The sequence below is a fragment of the Agelaius phoeniceus genome, chromosome 3 (assembly GCF_051311805.1).
Source record: "Agelaius phoeniceus isolate bAgePho1 chromosome 3, bAgePho1.hap1, whole genome shotgun sequence".
Lineage (NCBI taxonomy): Eukaryota > Metazoa > Chordata > Aves > Passeriformes > Icteridae > Agelaius > Agelaius phoeniceus.
This window is the reverse complement of record NC_135267.1, coordinates 94,952,767-94,967,357: the sequence shown is the minus strand read 5'-3', so window position 1 is coordinate 94,967,357 and position 14,591 is coordinate 94,952,767. Positions and strand designations below refer to the sequence as shown.

At 42.7% G+C, this 14,591-nt stretch overlaps 1 protein-coding gene across 3 annotated transcripts in view; it reads right to left on the bottom strand.

The window, feature by feature from the left end:
* SMYD2 (SET and MYND domain containing 2) overlaps nucleotides 1-14,591 on the bottom strand; it is a 29,010-nt gene that overhangs the window by 1,799 nt on the left and 12,620 nt on the right. For all 3 annotated transcript variants that reach the window (XM_054629873.2, XM_077175902.1, XM_077175901.1), the window contains 7 exons: nucleotides 13,187-13,311; nucleotides 9,443-9,510; nucleotides 7,646-7,748; nucleotides 5,156-5,266; nucleotides 3,278-3,398; nucleotides 2,905-3,079; nucleotides 1,396-1,504 (listed from right to left, as the gene is read on the bottom strand). In XM_054629873.2, the coding sequence (XP_054485848.2) occupies nucleotides 1,396-1,504; nucleotides 2,905-3,079; nucleotides 3,278-3,398; nucleotides 5,156-5,266; nucleotides 7,646-7,748; nucleotides 9,443-9,510; nucleotides 13,187-13,311 (812 nt within the window). The remainder of the gene's footprint in view (nucleotides 1-1,395; nucleotides 1,505-2,904; nucleotides 3,080-3,277; nucleotides 3,399-5,155; nucleotides 5,267-7,645; nucleotides 7,749-9,442; nucleotides 9,511-13,186; nucleotides 13,312-14,591) is intronic.

The following is a 14,591-nucleotide window of genomic DNA, read 5'->3' as shown; positions in this document are numbered from 1 at the left end:
GGCACCTCTCCTGCCCTGGAGTGTGTGCCAGGGCAAGATTTCCCCTTGAGAAAATAAGTGATAAAAGGCTACACTAGAGAGAAATGGGAAGAAAGTTCACTGTAAGTCTGAGAATGGTTACAAATCAAGGGAGCTAAGACAGAGCAAGGAATCGCAGTATCCTGGCCCTCTGAGCATTTGGTCATTTCATCCTTGGGAAACTTTTATGCTCTTGTATTTGTTAAGCCAGTACAGCAAGGGCTTTTGGTTCCACCTCAGCAGCGAGAAATGACCCCACCCCTCCTCCTGCCTGAAAAAGAAAGGAGGACCTTCTGGATGAGCTGCTCACAAACTGACAGGGAACAATGGGTTTGCTTTTGCACTAAATCCCAAACATCAGAGGCTGGGATAACTTTGGGCAGTTCCTGTAGACAGCTTTTGGAAGTGAGTCACTAGAAAATGTTTGTGTTAGGAAACTAACTATGCCAACAAATTTACCTCACAGTTCCCTACCCCCCATCCCGTGCTCCTACTGGCACAATTCCCATTTCTACTCAAGGGTTTAACACCACAGTGAAGGAAAACCTATGCCAACTTCAAACTAGGTAACAGTTAAATTTTAGAGCATATATCCTTCTAGCATCTTTCACCATGGTTGGATGGTGCTGTTATTTGCTGGCTAAAACTTGCCAGCATCTAAAAGCAAGAAGAAATAAATACATTGTGACATTCCACACTGAGTCATTATATGCTACAGTAGTCACTGATGCTTAAGAAACTAAAATAAATTTCTGTCCAACAACAATAGGGGAAAAGAGTCAAGAAACATAGTATAGACTAATAAAAAATAGCAGAATAAAAAACTAAAGAATAAGGTACAGACTAAAAAAAAGGGGTGAAGAAAAACATAAAACCAAAATGCTGTATTTGCCAATTTCAGCATTACCAGATGCATTGAATTCCCTTCAGCTATGTAAAAATCGATTGGTTCCAGAACAAATAACCATCAAAAGCATGCCTAGTTTAAGTTGGATATAGAAATCACAGACTTCAATGAAACACTATGTGCCTTTTATAAGAGCCAAGCATTTTTCCTGTCCTTACCCAGCAAATGAGGGGAAGATAGGGTTCTGCTTCATTTACACCAGTGCAGCTCTAGCTCAGTAAAGAACTCAGAGCAAATGTTTAAGCATAATTCTCACTCCAGCTGCTGCAGTATGAGCCCACTGTGAAAAGGCACCCAAGAGCAGACCTATCCTCCATCTCTAGAAAAACCAAATCTGAGCCAAAATTCCCGTGACCGAATATATTAACACATGGTGCATTTCCTACCACGCCAGGCTCACTGACAGAGAAGCACACAGTGTTTCAATGGCTGAACTGGTGTTATTAATGGAGAAACCAGGCAGTAAATACCCTCTTCAGGGCTTTCACTCCAGCCGTCCTGTTCTTCAGCGCCATGTACAGTCTCCCTAACTTCAGCCACATGGAGGCAACATTCAGCGAGTAGGAGGGATAATGTTTACTGCAAGAGAGAAAGAAATGCAGCTTCATCAACTTTGGCAGTTTCGTAGCATTTTCCCAGTGCTGTTCCCCTCTCATGGGGCAGGAAGCTGCCTCTCGGTGCCCCTGCCCATTCAGCGCTCATCCCCTCTGCCGTGACTGCCAAGAGCCCGTGCCAATTGTGTCTGGGATGGGGATGCCTGTCAGCTGGGAATTGGACTGAAACTACCATATGCCTCTGAACAGCTGTCAGATGGCAATGACTTTCTGCCACTAGATTTAATCTAGCCAGCTACAGAGAGAGCCTGCATTGTGATGAGTTTTTGGAGCCACCCTGCACCCGCAGCAGTGGCTCTGTGTGTTCCACAATGGTTGGTGGGCTGGAAAGCGAGGGGCCCTCCGCAGTGCGCAGGGCACACATGGCAGCCTGTGCTCACACACACTGAGCAGGCACAGCCCGCCTCGGCAGAGCTGACCTGGAATGCCAGGCTCAGAGCCAGAGGAGCTGGGCAAGTCCCAGGGAAGATAAATAATACTGAGCCCCCGGAGGGGGAATGTTGGCTCCTTCTTTGTATCACTGCTCTCTGCCAAGTGATCTGTGACTTTATGTTGGCATCTGTTCCAAAGGGAGAGCTTTTCTTGTGCTCCCCCCAGCTGGCAAGAGTCACGTCTCAAGACGAGACTCTGGGAGATTCACGGCAGGACCAGACACAGCCAGCGTAACTGCCTGGCCCTCACCACGGGCTCCCTGCTGCAAACCAGAGAATTTGATCAGAAACAGTGTTCATAGCTCCTGCAGAGGCTGTGAGCTGCCTTGCCCCACGCAGGGCTTCAGCCTGGGCATTCTCCCACGCCTCCAGCGCTAGGGCAGCAGGATCAGGGACATGGGGCTGGACCCAGAGCTCCAGGCGCAGGAGCCGAGCTCGGCTGCAGCTCCCTCTGCTGCTCGGCCCCAGCCCTGGGACGCGGCTCTGCTCTCCTGCAGCCAAGCACACCGGGCTGCTGCAGACAGAGAGGACTGGGAGACTGCGGCGGGCTGACAGCAACACAGGCTTTGCCTCCATTGCCTTGTACAAAACGCTGGCTGCAGATGAAGTTTGAAGCCCTTCCTTAGAAAAAAATGATATTTTAGAAACCAGCATTTATCCAGCTAAGCAGAATTATCACAGCACCCAAGGTGATACAAAATTATTTTGAGAACCCAAAGCAAGGATTTCTAAGTCAGTCCTACTGTATATTGCAGACCACATTCTGACAGTAACAGACACTGTCCTGGCATTTAAATATTCCTTTTTGAGTAGTGGTATGATGGGTAGAATGCTTATACAATATATACTGAGAGAACTGATCCCTGCACAAACTTGTCTTAATTGTTCAGATTACTAATTAGAGCATTAAAAAAAAAAAGTCTGTCATTTTTACCTGTAGGGTCTGATAATTTTTTGCCCGTAACACAGCGCACCTTCCCAGTCCTGCACGTAGAGACAGACACCCATTGCCTGGTACATCATATGTAACATATAAACATTACTGTCCTCAAACACTGCACCCATCTTGTCCAGGCTGAGTTCACAGATCTCCAGTAATTCACTGGGGGGTAGGAAGAAGTCAAGGAACGCAATAACTCGATGGCCTCTCATTATACAATTAGCTGATAATGCCTTCAGCCACAAAGAACACAGAGATAAGTTTAATTTCTACTGGTCACAGTATTTCTCCTGCATGTACTTCTGAAGCCCAGCAGGCAAGATTTTTAGGTCACACACCAGTGGAGTCAGGGTAAGACAAAGGATATATTTGTAGTGTTTGGCTCGCCTGAATTCCTCAATCACGTTCCTGGCATATTTGATCATGTCCTTTACTGTCTCTGCTGACGGAGGATCATTCAGCTTGCAGATTTCCAGTTTCTCTTTATCCTGAAGGAAACACAATGGACCTTACAAAGGCAGGTTCCCAGCCCTACAAATAAAAGTGCACCTGCTATACAAAATTTCTCTAATAAAAAGACACAGATGTGAACTTAAGCTCTTCAAAGAATGAAAAAACAAAGGTAGAATGTGCACCTGCAATTTTTCTCTAAAGCCTTGGCTAGAAATCCTAGGATCCCCTGGCCTTCCAGTTCATCTGCCATTCTCTACTTCCACGAAGTCCCTTTCTTTTGAAAGATTGAAGAGCTTTTTGCTTTTGTGTTGTAAGTGGTTTTACATAAGAAATGTCACTGCTTCCAAAAGATTAGGATTTAAAATAAATTTGGGCTTAGTTTTAAGGCTATACCAGTTCAAGTACCTTAGGCTGCCTACCAAATGATATCTCTCTGGAAAATGACATGATCTTAAATATAGGAAAGAAACTTTCAGATCTAACCACATTTCCATATATTTTGTTATTTCTGCTGGACAGCTCCACTTTCTCTTACCTGTCTAACATACTATTTCATGAGGAGCCAGCTACAATCTAGAGACAATTTTTTGCTGTTTAAGCTTCACATTGTTGCAAGATTTTTTTATTTTATTATTTAATCTGCCAGCTGAGAGAGCTACAGGGACTCTTTCCAAAACTGAAGGAGGCTGAGTGACAGGGGACTCCCAGAGTAGCACATTGCTGAAAATCACAGATGAAATCCTGGCTTCATTAAACTCAGTGGCAAAATTATCAAGGTAACTGTGGGGAAAAACACAAATGATATGGTATCAACAGAAGGGCCTCAAGCAACAATACTGGGTACTATCTGGAAAAAAAAAATCACAAAAAATGACACCATTTAGGGGAAGGAAATGGTTGTCTGGTCACTTTGGGAAGCCTGGTGAAAATGGGAGGAAAAATTATCTGGAACTTAAAGATTAGATTATGCCAGACACACTGATCTTGTCTGGAATGACAGATAAGCTACATAGAGCTCAATTATTGTAGGACCTTCAGTGAAAGAGGTCCAAATGGCTGCACAGGCACAGCTGTCTCAGTATCTGTTGGGTTTGGGTACGTTTTCCCTTCAATAAGTGCTTTTCTTTAAAACACCTAACACCTGTTGTCAGGAACACTGTCTGGATCTTCCTTTGTCTTTTGAGGGGCACCAGCTCATGTTTAATGACCACAGCTCTGGCCTGCACATCACAAGGGGCTGTGAGCCAGGACCACACTGGCCCTGAGCAGAACAGTATGAGGCTATTGCAGAAAAGATCATTCCTCAGATTCTGCTGTGTCTCCAAACCATCCAGACATGCCATACAATGTCCTCTAGAACTGACTGAAATGTCCCACCCAGGGAATGCAGCAGCACTCTATCCCAGAAGTGCCCCAAGCAAGATTTACTGGCTAAGAGTTGGTAGAAAGCATGAAATTTAAAAAAAAAAAAAAAAAGTTCTGAGCTAAATCCATTTGGCCAAGTAGCTTAGACACAGTATAATTATCTACTTTTAACAATGTTTTCATCTTTGCTTTGTAGCTCAGCTTTAAATAGGCCTCTACTAGGAAATTTCCTGGTGTGTCATGATTACAGTGAAAAGAATGAGTATCAGAAAGCATTCTGGACAGAAAGACAGAAAAACACACCCACCTCCCCCCGCCCCCATTATCCTACTTTCCAAAATGTAATTAAGCCAGATAGGATGCTACATCTCAGGACATGGGTAGGTGCCTTGACAGTCAGCAGTACATTCCCCACCGATTCCATTACCTTTTCTTTTGTAGTGCACTCCCTGCAATCACAGCTAAAGAAATAGGAGTCTCTTAACCGGTCATTTCTGTCTTCTGTGGGATACAGCAGGTCAATATAGCTGCTAAAAATCTAAAAATGGTAAAAAAAACCCCAAACAAACAACAGTCAGTGAGAAGCAGCATCACTAAACATATTTATTACACTTGTTCTGATATATGTAGTATGACAACTGCATATTCATGCAGCTTGTGGACCCCTGCAGCCACATCACCTGCCTGCTGCCTCACATTCCAAGCCCCTTGGCAGCATCAGGAGCTGTCACTTGTGAAAGCAACCTGACAGAGAAATGTTCCTTTCCTATTAGTTACGGAATTTCCCTCAAATATTACCCTGGCTTGCACCCAGGACAGCAAGATTCAGGTGTGGATAAGGAAACTATTACAGCATAAATCTCAGGCTCCTGTCAGACTACAAAGAGATGCTTCCTTTTCAGAAGTAAAATAATGATTTCAGGTATCCAGCCTAGGATAAATTACAGTGGCCTGGTTTTTTGGAGACTGGAATCTCAAATTTTTCTTTCTGAAAACCTACAAAAATTGGGGCAACAGCAGTCACTAGTAGCTTTAGAAACTTAGGACAAGACCTTTAGATCTCTGAAAAGAAGAGAGGCCCAGTGCTCCAGTTCAAGGAGAATGAATATCAGATTTACTTCAGCAGCAATATTTTAAAGCAAAGAAAATCTGCTTTTGAACATTTTAAAGGCCCTTCATATACACTATTCTTAAGTTTTCCTCTATTTCAATGGTCTTCAGAAAAGAACCCCTGCAACTAGCTTTAATGCTGTGCTTCTAAAATGAGATCTCCCCCAAGAAACACATCCTATGCTCAGTGCAGTTGATCATTCTACAGACCAAGGAGCAGCTTTAGCTCCGTTTCCTCATTTAAAGTTATTTGAAATGCTTTGCTCAGTCTTTATACCTAAAGTTTCTCTTTTCTTCAAATGTAAAATTACATGTAATTTCATACAGTGCACCTTCTTCTTAAGTGTGAGTGTGTCATCTCACACTTTCCCTCACACTCCTCTCCTCCCTTCGATATTTTCAAAGCATGTGGAATGCAGGAACCACATTCACAGCAAAAATAACTTTAAAACGTTGCCCTGCAATGGCCACACGGAGCCTGAAGATGGAGACACAGGCTGGGAGACTGCACAGCGACCACACACAGGCACAGCTCACCTTTAGAAAATTCTGAAGGGTCAGAAAAGCAAATGTGCAAAACCTGTGAGGTCCTGGAGAGCTGATGAAATTTCTAAGGCAGAATTCAATCTGAAGATGTTGAGCAACATCATGTACCTCTAAAGATACACCTTCCCCCAAAATGCTGAAAATGTCTGGGATTCCACACCAAAATTCTGAAGCCAGAATCAGAATTGTCCTGTTGGTTACCACAATACATTTGCAGTGAGTGCCAACATCACAGAGAAAAATCATTGCTGGCAAATGGTATCAAAACAAGTTGCTCGCCTGAGTCCTTCATCCTTGGCTACAGCAACTAAACTCATCTTGTTCACAAGGGGGATAGGTATAATCCACAAAAATAACCTCTCTATCTTTCTTCCAGACTGCTATTACACACCTCAGAAAACAGTAGATGTTATCAAAAATCAAATCTGAGCTTATCAGTATGAACTTTGTCCATTAATTTCACACAAATGAGCCATTGAAATTCTGTGCAAACTCCATCCCCAGAGAGGATGTTCAGTATCTTCATTCCCTACAGGTATTTGAACATCCTCCCCAGCTCTGTTTAACATTTTTTGTGGGTTTTTTTGTTTTGTTTTGTTTTTTAGTAAAGTGCAGCTCTACTGTTTAAAACTCCCTGCCAAATTCATTATTTGACTGAGAAAGTTTCAAAGTAAACCTAGAGCCTTACTTAATTTTACAGATTTTTATTCCTTTCTGTTCAGTTTCACTCCACCTAAAACCACACATTTGTTCTTCTGTGATTTCCCAGCAAATGCCACTGAGGTGATACGACCAAGTCCCATGTTTTGTGGATGCTCTGTCCAAACAGAAGTCAGAGGATTTATCTGTACCCATTTACCTTGTTTATTCTGGCTTCAATTTCAACACATTACTATTATACTGGGAACTATTATAGCAGTAATAATTTGCTTTGATCTTGGAATTTCAAAGCACCAGCCAAACATCAGTAAACTCAGCCTCATTTTACAGATGGGTAAACTGAGAGAGAGGCTGGCAGATACACAGTGACTGCTGCAGGTGCCCTTCCCATTAGCAAAAAATAGGGTACTGCCTCCAAAAATCCCTTCAGTCCTCCAGAGCCACCCTAATTTTTCCAAAGCACCATCTTGCATTTCTCTGAGAAGCAAGAGATCCTTCCTTCCTGTTTTTAGATTGCCATCTAATTGAAATGATCCCTGAGAAGCAGAATGAATCCTGCTGGGCTGCAGGAGAACAGAGCACATTCAAACACCACACTGACCTCCTCTCCAGGCTCAATCTCTCTGACAGCTCTGACTTCAGCCAAGGTTCCCTTGTAAGTCACAATCACATTTGGGCAACAGCTATGGTTCATCAATGCAACACTGTAAAAGTAGAAAAGTAAATGTTTTCCCCAACCACCACCACAAGCAACACGCACAAAGTTAAGCACCACTTCACAAAATAAATAAGTCTGAAAGATTGAGTCAGTCTGTCTCTCTAAGCTGTTTTTATTCTGAGGCTTAACATGAAGGTAACCTTGGGAAAATCTCTTGTACAGTTATTTATTCTAATGATATGGAGAATGGCTGTGCTAATGAATCATTACAATTTTTAAATCCTATTATTGCAGAACTAGGCAAGTTATTATTTCCCCCTTCTTACAGTGCTACAGGGCAGCTGACAGGTATGTTCATTCAGCTTTACTATCACCATGACAGACAGACTATTTTCCTCAGAGGAGAAAGAAAAACATGTTAAAACTAAAAGGAAACAAGTAAATACAGGAAAAAAAAAGTCTTCACTGCACTTCAAGTTGAGATGGGTGTTAAAATTTTAGCTGGCTTCTATTCAAATATAAACTGCCTCCATGTTTGAAGTGGGAGGGAGGAGATGTCTGTTATACAAGTACATGACTTGGACAAAAACCTGGATGGATAGAGAAAAGTAAACCCCTTATTACCAAGTCTGGAGAAAGTGCAGTTCACTGGTCCTCTGAGATAAAATTTGTAATTTTAATTCTTTCTCTTTCAATCTATCAAAATAACAACTGTCTCTTCAGTATTTTTAGCTCAGGCATAACTGTTAAGTAGGAAAGACCTGACTCTTGTATCCTGAGCATTACAAAGGATGGTGCTGGACATTTTTCCAGAACATCCTGGTTTAATACTCTCCTCTTCCCACAATGACTCTGATCCTGGGCATTTCAAGGCATTAATTTCCAACCTGTAGATCAGGGATATGAACATCAGACAGACCTGCCTGAAGAAGAAGAATAATGCTTCTGTGAAGCAAGGACTAGCTACTACTGCTTGTCTGCAGCACTTGGCAAAATCACATCCAGCTTTGAGTGGGCATCTGTAAGTTTCAGGTTACTTTGACACAGATAAGCTACGAGTAATCCAAGCCTCACCAGGAAGTCAAACTAAGCCTCAGTGCTAATACCTTCATACAGGCTGTGCAAAGATCAGGGGCAGAAAATACCCTCCCCTGCTACAATATTAAATGAGAAGGACAGATTTAAAAATGCAAGAAATGTTTCTCGGCCCTGAAGAAAGCTGCAGTCCCGCATTCACAAACTGCAGTTAACACTTAACATCTGCAGTTTATTTGTAAAGCTAAGAAGCTTGTACATATTTTTTTCCCACTGTCATAGCAAGGAGGCACAAAGAAGCTGCGAAAGGGATTTACTATTTGCCAGGGAACAAAGGTAGAAAGGATATTGTTCAGAGAGCACCAGGGGAAGGATTGTACCCAGCCAAAACAGAGCAAGTCACCTGCAATCCTTTTCATTTGGCTTTGATCATTACTTAATGTCTCTGAACCTGCTAGCCAAATAAATGTTTTTTACCAACCTGAATATAGTTCACAATCTATGTTTCAAAACAAATTATATATGCAATTTTACCAAAATTACTGGATTTTTAAGAAAAAACTGCTACAAATAATTTGCCACATTTTATTTGCCAACTAAAGATTTTTAAAACAAGATAAATTAATTATTTTGGTAGATATCTACTTCTTCTATTTGTTTTTAAACAAATTAATTTTATCTTTTTAAATATTAAAATCAACCTACTCGGGAAATATGGCTGATCCCAAATGCGAGAGTTCTTCATCTTCAATTGTGAAGCCATTACAGTTAACCTAAGAAAAAAGAGAAAGGGGCTGGATCAGCTTCTGGTCAGCTGAGTACTCCCCATGTACTCACATGTCACATTCTCACACATCAAAATCAATTGCAGAAATTTGCTTACAATTTTTTATCCACCTCTCCAGGACTCAGGGAGCTCCATGACATCCCAACAAGTGAAGTGAGGACAAAGTCCCATTCCAAAGAGACACTAAAGAACTGACAGTCCAACACTTGCACCTGCTCAGGACACACCTAGTGAATTGCTCCTTGGAGGGCCAACCAAGAGAAGTGGGGCTCAAAAAGAACACACAAAACCTCACCCCAGCATGGGGCAAGGAGACTTCATTGGGCCATGACAAGGAAAGGGCCAAAGCAGAACTACATGCAAGGAACAATGTGGGAGACAAGGGCAGGAAACTCAGCCAGACTGGGGCAGTGCAGAGCTTTGATGGAGCAATGTCACAGGGACCTGCCACAATGGCCCTGTCATCAAAGCCTGCACATATCAGCCACAGCTAAAGCACATGTGAAAACAACAAAACCAATGAGAAAGACTTGAACCTCATAAAGACATAGAATAGGAGGGGACAGAAGAAGGACAGAGTATGAGAGGAAGTGTATTCCTAATTTAAGCAGACACAGGATCAAAAGAACTTGTTCACAAAACTCTCTTATAGAATAGATTCAAGCAGGTTTTAAAACCTTCTCACTTTTGTTCTCATCCAAGTCAAAGGAATCTTACAGAAGTTTCAGCTTTTTCATGTGGTTTGTAAGACTTTAAGTGGCCAAAATGCACCTCAGTCAAGTACTTTATTCCACTTCCACTTCAAATCCCACACATACTGACACAAAGAGAGCCCTTTCCACATTCACCATTATCTCCTCACAAACATGAAAAAAGCACCAGTAACACACTGAAACAACTACTCACTAAAACAACATGGCCAAGTCCAGTTAAAGCTAGAAAGGGCACAAGAACAGTCAATCAAGTACAGTGCAGTATTTGTTTTGGAAAGGGTAAGAGCTGACAACAAATACTACCAGCAGTAATCACAGAACCATTGAATGGCTTGGGTTGGAAGGGACTGTAAAGATGAAGTTCCAATCTCTTGTTTTTCCTCCAATCCCCAGAGGCAGGGACACCTTCCAGTAGACCAGGTTGCTCACCGGGCAAAGTGATATGCCCCACAAGCTGGAATGCAGCCTGGACTGGCTTTTAGAAATACACAAATACTCAAAGCCACTCCTCAGATATGAACTGTTCAGGGTGAGTTCACAATTAAGGCAAATATCCTGATGCACTCATCAGTATCTCTGCTATCTTTGCTTGATCTTTATCCTGTTATTTTTAGCGACATAGCACCCAAAGGTTCCCAGTCTCTCAAGATGGGCATGCTACTGCACTGGCCAATGTAAGAGCATACCAGAACCAAACCCAAAATGTAATTGCTGAATGCTAAAACAATAGAAGGGAAAGATAATATCAACAGCAAGTAAGAACATAAGGCTACAAAGGCTGACAAAGAACAGCTTGATGGTTCTGAATCACAGAGAAATATTTAAAAATACATAGTGAGTTATCATCAACTTGCCTCCACTAAGCCAGAGACAACACACTTCATGAAAGTATCATATTAGAAATGACACAAGAGGAGGGATTAGAAGGGATGAGATATCACCAGATGAATGCATGACTAAAAAGAGGCAAAGTGGAGGGAGTGAAGAGACAACAGCAATAAAAGTGGAGTTCCAAGTTGTTCCCAATGGTGGAAAAGAGAATGTGCCAAGGGAGGCACGAAATGCAAAGTCTTCAAGGAAAGGCTGAGATGCTGGAATTCGAGACAAGAGAGAAACTGTTCAAAGAGTATGACAAGGTGAGACTGAGGAAGAAAAGCTGCAGCCTCAAGAGCTATATTCCACAGGGACAAAAGAGAGTAGAATGATGCCAACAGCTGGAGAAGAGAGCAGTGAAAGGCAAGGACTTTGGACAAAAGAATTCTATTCCACTCCAAATTCTATTCCAAAGGAGCACTTACACTTTAGCTGTGTAGGGAACAGCATCAGACAAAGTTCACTAAAAGCAATGAGGAGTCAGAGGTGTTTGAGTCCCAATGACTGCCCTGAACTACAGAGAGAAACCATGGGGAGTGGAGAAGCAAAACAGACCACATGAGGCCACAGTAAGTGTTGAACGAAAACAAAGGAGCAGCAGCATATCCATACTACTGGTTTTAGGTCAAGTGAACTAATTATTAGGAAACATGTTTGCACAGCTCAGGTACAAGCATACCTCCCATTCTTGTGGAAAGATTTATCCTGGGACTAACACCTCAGAAGGTTGCATCCTATAAGACATTTCTGAGAAGCATCCACATGACTTCTGGAGATTTAGTTCAAAAAATTCTAATGTCCACAGTGGCAGAGAGTTACCTGATGACTAGGATGAGCTTAAGATAACACCTATGGGTGACATCCATAGAGAAGACTGGATGGAATACGAGATCTGGGAGCCAGCAGCTCACAGAAGTCAGCTAAAGTACCACAATCTGGTGGAGCTGCTCTTGGACAGGACATGAAATAAAAGTCATTATAGCCAAAATACTGAAATCTTTGGAGAATTCTGGCTACATTCTAACAAAAATATTCTGAAATACCAGAAGAAACTGGTTGTACTAACATCTTCAAAGTATCCCCTCTGACAAATATAAATTTTAAAGTCTTCAAAAGAGAAAAAACTCCTCATCATTGAAAGGAAATGTGTAATTAGAAACAACACAAGGGATGATAAGCAGATGCTAAACATACTAAAGAATCATTCCCCTACAGAATAAGAGTACCACTGTAGTAAGGAAACAGTAACTGTGCCTCCTTGTTGGTAGATGCCCAGCTCTACCAAACAGGAGATTTCCATCTCAGCTTTCATCACAGAAGTCAGCATTTGCCCCCATCTCAAGATATTATTTTACTCAGAAACCTAAGTACAAAAGTAGCTCATATTGAAGGAAAAGAGGGAAAAGAAGAAAATGGATCTTTCAGTATTCCACTGGTGTATTATTCCATCCACTACAATACATCCAATTCAGATGCATATGAAAAGTAGGTGAGAAAAAAGAAGTGACATATCAGAAGTTATCTAACAAGACATCCTGTCTGTCCTTCATCTCTCCAGATGGCCAAACCACCTGACTACATTTAAAAGCCACACAGCAGATAAAAGTTTTAGGCTGCGCTTTCTGCTGCTCTTTCTATGTCTCTGAAGTTTACTCCCTGTGAAGGTCAAACACAATGATGACCTGACCAGCAAGGATTTCCACAAGTTTGAAGCCTGAATGAAGGATTTGCCTCTGCAGGGTCTCAGGCCAGCAGCCTTCCATGTTAGTTCAACAACAGCCACACTATGTTTGGCCCACAAGAAGCTTAACTTTGGCAGGGTTTATTAAAGGCTGTTTCCCCTTTTCTTCAGTGTTTGAGAAGCAGCTCATGGAAAGTCTGCAGGCAAGAGTATCTCCCCTCAGGATGGAAGTGGGGCACATCCAGCCACTACTGCTCAATGAAGCAGATCTCCATCTGTCCCTAAGAAAAGCAAAGAGCTACCATTTCTATTGCCATTAACATTCTCCCCCTTTCAGGAAGGCTAAACTCCTACAGCACCATCCACCTAAGCAGGCTGTGTTCTGGCCAACTTACTTGTGCAAAGAGAACTACAAGGGCAGCATTGTCAGGGTAGTCCAAGTGCTTTGAGTAAAAGTGATGAAGAGCAGCAATGTCGTTCTGAATCAGCTCTCTCTTTTCATTGTCTAGTTTGTCAAGGTCTGTGGACAAAAAATACATTTCATTTCAGTAACAGGAACACCCCTCCAGGTAGCCTTAGGTTGGAAGAGGCCCAGACTTTAACAGAAACCCTGAGGGACAAGCCACTTGGAAGTATGGCAAGAAGTGCCTGCTCTTCCACAAACATAATGTTGCCTCTGCTAAAGCCACACGTGCACTACAAGAACACAAAATCACACAATCACGAGGTTGGAAGAGCCCTTCAAGATCACCGAGTCCAGCACCGAGTCCAGCACATGCCCAACATCAAGGATTAAAAAGCATTTTCTGACATCTTTAGGTTAGCAGATAATTGGACACAGACTACTTTCTTGGGAGAAGGGCTGTAGTCTTTAAAGCACATTTGTTAACTCTGGCAGACAGCCCAGCAGCCCTGGCCCTCTGGGAGCCTTTCAGCTGGGGATAGCTGTCCTCAGCTGTGTGACACCACCTCACCAGCTACATGCTCCCACCCACTGTGGCATGAGCTCACACTGAACATCACCCACCTGGAAGCATGCTTTATGTAAGGAAACTTTCTCATACAGACCTATTCCTTAATAGCACAAACACCCCAAACTGCTGCCAAGGCTGCTTATCCCTGCTGCTTTTAGAAGATGTGGTCTTTCCTGGCATAGATGCCCCAACATCCACAGATGCCCCAACTCTTTGTGGCCACACGTGGTAGGGATCTAGCAGCAACACTGGGGCTGGCTACAGGAGCTCCCTTTGCAGCAGGAGCAGGACAACATGAGGGTTATTGCCCAGGAATGCAATCCACCTGACCTATTGCAGGTACCTGCTCAGGAGGGAGCAAACAGGGCCTGAAAGTGCCCACATCTCCATGGGCTGGGGGTCACCACCAACAGAGATGTGTTTAGACATCTACTAACAGGACACAGCAGGAACATCAGTGGAAATGTCCTGGCACACCTGCCAACTGTATTCCATTATGGGTTTCTCCAGTGGCAGTGTTACTACTTCTCTCCTGCTCTCTCCAACTCAAAATAATAATGTAGAGAAAAGGCTGCACAACAGTCAAAGAAGGAGAAAATTATTTGTAAGAGCAGGTGTGAATGATGGGGGAGTCACAAAAAACACTAAGGAAAATGAAATAATGAAATGGGACCATTTGATGAGAATGAAGACAAACCAGAAATAAGAAATTCTGAGCTTCCAACTGACAGCCAGGTGCCTTTTCCTGTCCTGTGTATGGTGTTGCAAAGCATAAGACAACTGATAAAGGTGTGCTAAGCAGTGAGGTGAGTCAAAAAGCAGCAGG